This window comes from Tachysurus fulvidraco, chromosome 8 (genome assembly GCF_022655615.1).
Source record: "Tachysurus fulvidraco isolate hzauxx_2018 chromosome 8, HZAU_PFXX_2.0, whole genome shotgun sequence".
Lineage (NCBI taxonomy): Eukaryota > Metazoa > Chordata > Actinopteri > Siluriformes > Bagridae > Tachysurus > Tachysurus fulvidraco.
This window is the reverse complement of record NC_062525.1, coordinates 20,851,422-20,862,658: the sequence shown is the minus strand read 5'-3', so window position 1 is coordinate 20,862,658 and position 11,237 is coordinate 20,851,422. Positions and strand designations below refer to the sequence as shown.

At 43.6% G+C, this 11,237-nt stretch overlaps 1 protein-coding gene across 5 annotated transcripts in view; it reads right to left on the bottom strand.

Annotated features, from left to right (window-relative positions):
• Positions 1 to 609: 609 nt before the first annotated feature.
• The window catches only part of mpp2b (MAGUK p55 scaffold protein 2b), a 45,625-nt gene continuing 34,997 nt past the window's right edge, over positions 610 to 11,237 (bottom strand). For 4 of the 5 annotated variants that reach the window (XM_027176903.2, XM_027176901.2, XM_027176902.2 and 1 more), the window contains 7 exons: positions 11,100 to 11,231; positions 10,827 to 10,929; positions 9,949 to 10,017; positions 4,913 to 5,074; positions 4,583 to 4,785; positions 3,606 to 3,734; positions 610 to 3,262 (listed from right to left, as the gene is read on the bottom strand). In XM_027176903.2, coding sequence (XP_027032704.1) covers positions 3,086 to 3,262; positions 3,606 to 3,734; positions 4,583 to 4,785; positions 4,913 to 5,074; positions 9,949 to 10,017; positions 10,827 to 10,929; positions 11,100 to 11,231 — 975 coding nt within the window. In that variant the 3' untranslated portion in view covers positions 610 to 3,085. The remainder of the gene's footprint in view (positions 3,263 to 3,605; positions 3,735 to 4,582; positions 4,786 to 4,912; positions 5,075 to 9,948; positions 10,018 to 10,826; positions 10,930 to 11,099; positions 11,232 to 11,237) is intronic. The other variant, XM_027176900.2, reaches the window with a different exon arrangement.

Below are 11,237 nucleotides of genomic sequence, written 5' to 3'. Positions count from 1 at the left end.
GGTTGTTCTCTGTGTAAGGTTGTGGACTATAACAGGATTATACTCTTACAGACATTTTAACTTCACTGTATATTTTTGTATCTATCTATTTCTTTTAATGGTTGTCTTTAGTTTTTCTGTCTTGCTTTTTCTTTTTTATCTTTCTTTTTTCTTTTTATTTAGATAATTTCTTGTTTCTTTCATTCTATTTCTTTCTTTCTTTCTTTTTGTTTTTCACTCCTTTCTTTTATTTTTTGTTTTCTTTCACTCTTTAATGCTGTCTTTTACTGTTACTTTCTTTTTATTTCTTTTACTTATTTTCCCTTCACTTTTTCATCCTTTTTTCATTCTCTTTTACTTACGTTTATTTCACTTATTATTCATTGATTCTTTCTTAAACTTTCTTCCTCTTCCTGTCTGTCCCCATTCACTGGCATGCTGTTACTATCTGCATATGTTTCTCCAGGAAATTGTTTATCATAATCATCTCGCACACGCACAGGTACACACACACACACACACACACACACACACACACACACACACACACACACACACACACACACACACACACACACACACGTACGTCCCTTTCTCCTCACAGATAAATCCAGAGTGAGTCACTTGGGGGTTTGATCTGGTTTATTAGATACATACTCTATTAGATTCATACTTTATTAGTCTCCTGTTTACAGCCAAATTCAGAACCAAACATCAATCCAGTTCTTAAGGGATGTCTCTAAATGACAGGACACTTATTGCTGCTTTAATTTACAGGACACTGTGTTCTAGTGTGAGCTCAATTTTATTTAAGCACAAACATATTTCTCATCATCTCTCATTCAGGAGGATAGAAACGAACAGCTACACTTCACACGGCGTCTGTACAAATATACAGCATTAATATACGACTCACAGGTACACACACACACTACATCTTGGCTCCATCGCGTCTTTACACATTTAATAGGAGTGATTGTTGTTAGTAAAATAGAGAACCTCACTGGCTCCTGTCAGGGTCCTTGTTTCTCTGGGCTCAAGTTTTTTTTGCAGATGGAATCAACTAAATCAAATTTACAACAAAATGTTTTTCCACTTATCATAGACAGGTTATTCTGTTTATCAGCTTCACCGCCAAACAACGCTTGCTATGTTTGCTACATGAGTGAGGAGCGGGACATGGAGCAAACTAATGTACAGCAAAGTAAAACTGGTGTGTGTGTGTGTGTGTGTGTTTTGTTTTGTTTGTTTATATAAATTTTGTTTAAATGAACTACAGTATGTGGGGGCATCAAATCTGATTGTCTCGACTGACTTCCAGTCTGATAAGTGCACAGATCTAGAAATGTAGCTAATTAGCTTTAGTAGGTAGCTACAGTTAGCTTGAGGGTTTAGCTAGTTTGATTCAGTATTGCTTAGTTTGAGCATGTAATTAGTTAACTTTAGTATTAAGCTAGTTAGATTGAGCATCTAACTAGCTTTAGTGTGTAGCTAGATTTAGCTCAAGCACATACAGTAGCATGCAGTTGGAGTTAGCTTGAGCATGTAGCTAGCTAGCTTGAGTATGTAGCTGACTTATCTCGAGCATGTAGTTTGTTAGCTTTAGTATATAGTATCTAGTTAGCTTGATAGTGTAGATGTTTGGTGGAGCATGTAGCTAGTTAGCTTGAGTGTGTATCTAGAGTATGTGAATGTAAGAAGCATTGTATCATCTGGAAGTAGAAGCCCAAATCAAAATCGAATGGCATCAAACACACGTAACATACCTTTAGCAGAATGCAGTAAACGTTTAAAGTGGTAGCTAGTTAAAATGGTTAAAAATAAACCACACAGCATGAGCTAATTTTCTCACTCTGGTCATTTTCTTCTAATCCCTCAACATTTTCGCTACATAAGCAAAGCTGCAAGTGTTGAGTGCATGAAGTGTCCAACATTCTTATTTTGGGTTGAATAAAAGTGATGAATAATTTTGGGTTCTTGAAGCGCGCTTCATCTTGTTTACTAAATTAAACTAAATTCTAATATAACCCACAGGCTAGAAGACGTAGCATTTTGGTGGCACATGGTAGCATTACTCCATCAATAATATTTTTAAAAAAGTGGTATAAAAACAATGATCAAACCATACAAACAAAAACATGTACACAATGTTTCTGTTACTCTTTAATTTCCTGTGATATGAAAGCATGTGCTAGTTTTGTGAAATGCTGATTTCAACCTCTCGTCATTATCCATTAAAATAAAATCTTGATTTATGGATCCTAAAGCGGTGGTTTGGTGCTGCTGAGTGTGAGGTTTACATGCTGAGGTTTACGTGGAAGTTACTCACCACTGCAGCATGTTTCTCTACAGCAACCAATCAATCTTTTCCTCTCCTTTCTTTTTTTTTAATGCAGTCATTGCTGGCTCTGTGCAATCAAACCACCTCCAGCTGCTTCTGGCTTTACTATGTGGTTACTGACCTTGAGGCTCAGCATGTTAAGAGTGCTGTGAATGGAGAACAGGTCAGGAACTGCTTGTTGGCAGCAGTAACTCAAGATAACTCAGAAATCCGGTGGATTTTTAGCTTGTTCTTAAGATTTGTAGTGTTGCTCTCTTTAGTGACGACTTCTCTGATATGGGTCACTTCATTTGGATTGAAATGTTAATTTGAGTGTGACTTTTTTCATTTTGTGTAACAGCCAGTCGGTTTGTAAAGAGGTATTATAAACAGTAAATGCAAAATCTCATGCCTGCCTAGAAGAGTTAAATGGCAAACCTGTACCATATTAGCAGAATGAATGTAGCTGAACATCATGGCAGTGAAAGAGTAAATCATTCTCATCGCACAAGCCTAGCATACCTGAGCAGCCATCTTTAAATTCTGGGTGAACTGGAGTGTGTGTTCATTTTAACACACAGTTTGCACATAGTTCACAAACTCACAAAATCTTACACCTTAATGTCAGAAAAAAGTGTCATTTTGTGTCATATAACTAGCATGAAAATAATCTGTGTTTTTGGTAGAATTTAAACATGGCTGTTTCTAGGTTTGTTTCTTTTTTGTTTTTGTTTTTTTTGTTTCTTTATGAGCTGCTCACATTTCACCTTTATATATATATACGGCTCAGAAAACCCAGCTGACAGGAACCCACTGGTGCTCAGTGGTCAGTCTCTCTAGCGCCACCTTCAGGCTGCGATATGCGCCGTCCAGGTTGTCGTTGACGATGGTGAGGTCAAAGTAGTGACCATAAGCTCTGTGGATCCTCTCGCTCTCCTCCACTGTCCTCTTCAGCTCGCAGTCCTGCATGACACACAGAAACATTCTGCTGAGATGATGTGTTTTTAAAGAAAACTAAAATTTAACACAAAATATGACTTGTACGAATATTTTAGAAAAGGAATGTTAAACTTCAGGAATATTCTGTATTTTCTGGTAAATCTGTACACAATATCAAGTGGGAAAAAGATGCCAAGTATCGAAATATTGATTAGGACTTAAAAGTATATGAACTTGAAATTGAGTTAATATAATATTAACATAATTTAATATAGTTTTAATTGTCTATGTTAATTTAGTTAACATAAGTTAGTAACATTTCATTTATTTTATTTTATATAAATAATCATTTTTTGGCCAAACTCACAGTGAGCTGTTTGGTGACGACTCTAGCCTCGATGGCAGATCTGTTCATTTCCTTCAGCACTTCAAAGTCAGGGGCTTCGATAAACACGACATAGGGCAGGAACTCGGCTGTCCGCAACACTTTGAGAGCCTGAAGTGACAGAAATCTGTCGATTATTTATTGAGCTCACATGCCATTAATATCGAAGATGCTATTGGACCCTGTTTTTCTTAAAGCTTGTCCGTTAGGTGATGCTACCGAGTAACACTGGTGCCGAGCCACTACGTTAACGTTAGCAGGTAAGCAGCTAGTTGTAGTTTGTCTCTTGAGGATGTATAGTGACTGCTACTCTCATTTGTGGGTGTGGCCTTTCTTCTGTTAGTTTTGATGAGAAATGTAGCCACAGCATAGGGTTAAATATGTACATTGTATAAGTTCTAGTGAAACAAACAATAAAATTTTAATGTGATTGTTTGATTTAAGTAAAAAAAATGGATTTAGTAGCTTTCGTAGTAGCTTCTTTTGCGGATTAGCAAAGTGAGCTAACTGGACTAGCTACAATCAACACAGGCACCAATGCACAAAGTCTGCTGCTTCTTCCAAAAGTTTAGTTTTCTTTATAATGTCTCTTTGCATTTATTTAGCTGTTGTATCTTACATAATCAGTTGATACTAAAAGATTTTTGTCAAGCAGTAAAAAGAAACTAGCTACAGGTAAGAATTGATGTGAGCAGGGAACTTAGGAAATGTTGGACAACACACTGGTCGCAAATAGTTGAGCCAATTGTTTGTGTCAAGTTACACTGCACCATACCATAAAAGTCTTCATTATAAAAGTCTGTAATTATTGTCCAATACTATCAATATTGCACACACTTTTCTAAAATGCGTAATGTTTCTTTGTGTATCATGTTATATGTTTTTCCATATTGCCCGACCTAAAGTCTAAACTCTCCTCCTGGTAAAAATACACTTTAATATCGATCCTCTTATTTCACCTGCGGGTTGACATCCAGGATGCAGACCTTGCTGGACTCGATCACCTCATGGATGGAGTTGATCTTGGTGCCGTATAGGTTACCATCGTACTCGCCATGCTCCAGGAAGCGGCCGCTCTTAATGTCCGCCTCCATCTCGCTGCGTGACATAAACAGGTACATCTGTCCCTCCTTCTCATCCACTTTTGGCTTACGGGACGTGTCTATGTGGCATAAAGAAAAGGGAAATGTGTATTTTGAGCTATTACAGGTGCATTATGGGAAATGGACAGGAATATGGATTCTTGGGATTGTAGTGTGTGTGTGTGTGTGTGTGTGTGTGTGTGTTACAGGGTGTCGTGGTGCCGTAACGATGAGGTTGTGACATCAGCAGCTTGTTTTTCAGGTTGCGGCGTCCGACTCCCTGTGCACCGATCAGCACCAGGGTCTTTCTCCGGAACGGCGGCACCTTCGCCACCTCCTCATAGATCAGCAGCTCATGTCTGTCAAACTCTGACACAGAGTGAGAGAGTGAGAGAGTTTAAAGTACATCAAACTCAATAAACAATTAAACAATCAGTTATGTTGATTTACACTACAATTTTGAGATTTTTTACATTTCAGTCAATACTGGTGTTCGTTGACATTACACACTATAAGCATCTAACAGATTTACTTCGGTTTACTTTTAAGTCGCATTTAAGGAAGAAAAGTAGTTTTCAGCTATGAGCAGATGAAAGTCAGCAGGAATCAGAAAAACAGCAACAAATATGACCTAAAACTAAGCAAAAAAGGAGAATAGGGTTCAGATTTATACTACATATCAGCAATAAACAGAAATAAAATGCCAAAACAAAACAAAACATTAAAATAAAAAGAGGTCTGCAACATCTAAGCCTGATGCTGTGGCAGAGTAAGAACAAAAAGATAATACAAGCAAATTTATACAATTTTAACACAATGCAGAATGCAGAACACACACACACACACACACACACACACAAGTCTCATGCACAAGGAACCAGCTTGGTTGAAATTAATTTGATTTTCTTTCATGCTCTTGCTGCATGTTGCTCCTAGCAAGATGGTTCATGAGTGGGGAATTTGCACCAAGGGGTATGAATCTGAACTGAGAGGAACAGCAGTTATGCTGTTTGATTGGGCAGAACTAGTTTTGATTCAAGATGGAGAGAAGGGTTTGCATTTGGAGAAGGAGAGGTGGAATGGTTTGGACTTGGTGGAACCAGATGGATTAGGGTAAGGACTAGAAAAGAGTTTTGAGTTGGGGTGGGGACTGATGGTGTCTGACTTGGGGATAGTTCTGGACTGAGGAAGAGTTTAGACGGGTAAATGGTTATGGACTAGTGGGATGATTTGTATTAAGGGACTATTTTGCATTCAGGATGGATTTGAACTGGGGATGATTTTGGACTGGAGAAAGTTCTGAATTGGAAAAGGTTTTAGACTTTAAACATGTTATTGGAAGGGGGTGTGGTGTGGATTAGTGAGAAATGTGGTTTTTAAATCAGGGACCATTTTGGAGAATGGGGATGATTTGGTTTGGTTTTATAATGTTTATTTTGAACTGGGGACAGGTTTTCAGGGTTTCAGACTAGGACATGATTTTGGATTAGAAGGGTTTTTTAAAGGGTGCCTGAATGATCCTAGGAGCTATGTTGTCTGGGGCTTTTTGCCCCTGGTAGGGTCTCCCAAGCCAAACATGTCCTGGGTGACAGGCCAGACAAAGAGAGGTTCAAAACCCCCTTATGAGAAAAAATAAATCAAGGTCTGTGACGTCGCCCGGTATGGCGAAACCGGGGCCCTGCCCTGGAGCCAGGCCCGGGGTTGGGGCTCGCATGCGGGCTTTCCCCACAGGGCCCGGATGGGCTCAGCGCGAAAGAGCGACGTGGGGCTGATCTCCTGTGGGCCCACCACCTGCAGGAGGAACCGTAAGGGGCCGGTGCAATGGATTGGGTGGCAGTCGAAGGCGGGGGCCTCGGCGACCCAATCCCCGGACACGGAATCTGGCACTAGGGATATGGAATGTCACCTCGCTGAGGCTCTCTACTACTCTGGAGATGCCCATGGTGAGAGGCGGTGGGCTGGTGTGGGCTTGCTCCCCAGCTCAGCAACCATGTGTTGGAGTTCACCCCGGTGAACCAGAGGGTCGTTTCCCTGCGCCTTCGGGTCGGGATAGGTCTCTCACGGTTATTTGCGCTTATGGGCCAAATGGCAGTGTAGAGTACCTGACCTTCTTGGCATCTCTGGAAGGGGTGCTGGAAAGTGCTTCGACCAGGGACTCCGTCGTTCTACTGGGGGACTTCAACGCTCACATGGGCAGTGACAGTGACACCTGGAGGGGCGTGATTGGGAGGAACGCCTCCCCCAACCTGAACCCGAGTGGTGTTCTGTTATTGGACTTCTGTGCTAGTCACCGTTTGTCCATAACGAACACCATGTTCAAGCATAAGGGTGTCCATCAGTACACATGGCACCAGGACACCCTAGGTCGGAGGTCGATGATCGACTTTGTGGTTGTTTCATCTGACCTTCGGCCGTATGTCTTGGACACTCGGGTAAAGAGAGGGGCGGAGCTGTCAACTGATCACCACCTGGTGGTGAGTTGGATCCGATGGCGGGGGAGGAAGTTGGACAGACTTGGCAGACCAAACGTACTGTGAGGGTCTGCGGGGAACTTTTGACAGAGAGATCTTCAACTCTCACCTCCGGCAGAGCTTCAACCAGATCCCGAGGGAGGTTGGAGACATTGAGTCCGAGTGGACCATGTTCTCCGCTCAGAGCTGTGGCCGCAAGGTTTCCGGTGCCTGTCGTGGTGGCAATCCCCGAAACCGGTGGTGGACCCCGGAAGTAAGGGATGCCGTCAAGCTGAAGAAGGAGTCCTATCAAGCCTGGTTGGCTCAGGGGACTCCGGAGGCAGCTGATAGGTACTGGAGGGCCAAGCACACTTCAGCCCGGGTGGTTGCGGAGGCAAAAACTCGGGTCTGGGAGGAGTTTGGTGAGGCAATGGAGAAGGACTATTGGTTGGCCTTGAAGAAATTCTGGCAAACCGTCCGGTGCCTCAGGAGGGGGAAGCAGTGCCCTGCCCACACTGTTTACAGTGGGAGTGGGAATCTGCTGACTTTGACTGGGGACATCCTCGGACAGTGGAAGGTGTACTTCAAGGTTCTCCTCAACCCCACCGACATGTCTTCCACTGAGGAAGCAGAGGGCAGGGGCTCAGTTGTGGACTCGTCGATTCCCCAAGCTGAGGTCACTGAGGTAGTTGAAAAGCTCCTCAGTGGCAAGGCACCAAGGGTGGATGAGATACGCCCTGAGTACCTCAAGTCTCTGGATGTTGTGGGGCTGTCTTGGCTGACACGCCTCTACAACATCGCGTGGAGGTTGGGGACAGTGCCTCTGGACTGGCAGACTGGGGTGGTGGTCCCTCTGTTTAAGAAGGGGGACCAGAGGGTGTGTTCCAACTACAGGGGATCACACTCCTCAGCCTCCCCCGAAAAGTCTATGCCAGGATACTGTAGAGGAGAATTCGGCCGATAGTGGAACCATCTCTATACCCTCGCCAGGTTGCTGGAGGGTTCATGGGAGTTTGCCCAACCAGTTCACATGTGCTTTGTGGATCTGGAGAAGGCATTCGACTGTGTCCCTCGTGGTGACCTGTGGGGGTGCTCTGGGAGTATGGGGGCCGAGCCCTCCGCATTGCCGGCAGTAAGTCAGACTTGTTCCCGGTGCATGCTGCCCTTTGTCACCGGTCCTGTTCATTACTTATATGGACAGGATTTCCTAGGCGCAGTCTGGGGCCTCAAATCAGGACCTTCAGCGTGCTCTGGGACGGTTTGCAGCAGCGTGTGAAGCGGCGGGGATGAGAATCAGCACTTCCAAGTCCGAGGCCATGGTTCTCAGCCGGAAAAGGGTGGCTTGCTTCAGGTTGGTGGAGAGCTCCTGCCTCAAGTGGAGGAGTTTAAGTATCTTGGGGTCTCGTTCACGAGTGAGGGAAGGATGGAGCGGGAGATCGACAGGCGGATTGGTGTATCTTCGGCAGTGATGCGGTCGATATACCGATTTGTTGTGATGAAGAAAGAGCTGAGCCGCAAGGCGAAGCTCTCTATTTACCAGTCGATCTACATTCCTACCCTCACCTATGGTCATGAGCTTTGGGTCATGAACGAAAGGACGAGATCCCGGATACAGGCGGCCGAAATGAGTTTCCTCCGCAGGGTGGCTGGGCGGTCCCTTAGAGATAGGGTGAGGAGCTCGGTCACTCGGGAGTAGCTCAAAGTAGAGCCGCTGCTCCTCCACATCGAGAGGAGTCAGCTGAGGTGGCTCGGGCATCCGTTTCGGATGCCTCTTGGACGCCTCCCTGGGGAGGTGTTCCGGGCATGTCCAACCGGGAGGAGGCCCCAGGGAAGACCTAGGACACGCTGGAGGGACTATGTCTCTCGGCTGGCCTGGGAACGCCTCGGTATTCCCCCGTAAGAGCTGGAGGAAGCGTCTGGGGAGAGGGAAGTCTGGGCTTCCCTGCTTAGACTGCTGCCCCCGTGACCCGCCCCGGATAAGCGGTAGAAGATGGATGGGGGGTTTTAAAAAAAATTTAGACTGGGGACTGGTGGAATGGTTTGGACCAAGGAGTTATGTTAGGGGTGGTCTTGCACTAGGAATAATTATGGATTGGGGATGATGTGGACTAGGGAAAGGTTAAAGTGAAACGTTTTTAACTGAGGGAACATTTAGGAGTGTTTTCACTATTAATGCTCCTAAACTATGGAATGGTTTTAGACAGAAGCTAGCCTTTGTCTGAAGACTGTATTAGTGTCATGAACACTTGAATTGGGATGGTTTTGGAGCGAAGGATGGTTTTAGACTTGAGCTGGGTTCGGAATAGGAAAGGTTTTTGGAATCAGGGTGTTTTTAAACTGAAGGATGGTTCAGCCCCTGAACAATTGCTCAGTTGTATCAAAATGTAAGTTCTTATGGATAAGTACCCTAAATGTTTTAACTGGAGGCTGGTTTAGACTAGGACAGGGTTTAGACTGGAGGTGGGTTTTAACTGGAGGCTGGTTTAGACTAGGACAGGGTTTAGACTGGAGGTGGGTTTTAACTGGAGGATGGTTTAGACTAGGAAAGGTTTTAGACTGGGGGTGGGTTTTAACTTTAGGATAGTTCTAGACTATGATAGGGTTTAGACTGGGGGTGGGTTTTAACTGGAGTATGGTGTAGACTAGGACTGGGTTTAGACTGGAGGTGGGTTTTAACTGGAGGATAGTTTTAGACTATGATAGGGTTTGGGCTAAGGGATGCCACAGAGAGGACGGCCACAAAACCACAGACGAAAATAGGAAAAGGAGAGAAGAGAGAGAACGAAGTGTTACCTGCATTCTTGGTGGTCAGGTACATCATTCTCTTCTTCTTCTTCCCACCCATGCCTGCACACAGAGGTCCTGCAGACATCAGCACACAATCCGGTAACATACACACATGTGTATCATAAAAACACTACAGGATATGTACTGCTACATCTGCTTCAAAGTGTTTTAGACTACAGCAAGTTGCCAATAATGGCATTTTATTATTTATTATTGAGACACACAATATTTGTTTTAATCCATCTATCACTTTGTACATCATACTTCTCATCCATCTGTTTAATTTAATGTTGTGAAAGATTTTAGTTTGTATGAAGGCTTCAAGCTTTTCATCTGTTTCATCACAGATTCCCTGTGAACGAGCCGTTACTATAACAACGGCTACATATTGAAATAAGCACATTCATATAAACTTGTAATTTGCAGCTGTGCTTCAAGTCAAAGCTGCTGTTAAATAAAAAAATATACCACCATCCTAATTATACCTATGTGGCAAAAATTCCCAAAAAAAAAAAAAGATTTAATGCATTTAATTGATCGATTTTTATTTCATATTCATTCTGACTTTTCAAGATTCTCTGGCATTCACTTCTTTAAATATCCACTAGGGAGCGATGTTTACTTCCAAGCTGATAAAAAAAACATTGATGTCATGTCAAACCCACCTGTTCTCGTAAATAAATGAAAAATTCAATTTCGATTACAAAAAAAAATCTTTCCTTTAAGTTTCACCACCAGCTTGTGTGTTTTCATTACTGTTAGCAGTAATGCTATTATACTGTGTAGATTTCAGAGCTCTGCACCTCAGTGTGTTATTCCATGGAAAAAACACTACAATGTAGAAAACCGAAGTTTCTTCAGGACCTCCAGGTGTGTGCTCGTACCTGCTGTGCTTAGCTCCAGGTCTCTCTTCACAAACGCTTTTCTCTTCTCCTCCAGCAGCTGGCTGGGGATCAGACCTGCGCTACCACCCTCCAGGTGACATGCCTGCAGCACACAGAGGTTGACGACTGGGCCTCAGGAATGACAATCCACACACATTTAACCCCAATGCACCTGAATGCAATCTCATTTATTAGCTGCTTGAAATACGACTATGTCACGTCACTAATGTAAAGATTTCTGGCTTCATTTGGGTTCCTGTGGCTTGGACCCACCTGCCACCAGTTGGGATCATCCTGGTTGAAGATCTGCAGGATTTCTCCGCTGTGGAAACGAAGGCCAGCCTCCTTGCAGGGGATCAGATTATCATGAGCGGGGTCGTAATCGAAGTGGCATTTCACGAATGCCTGATG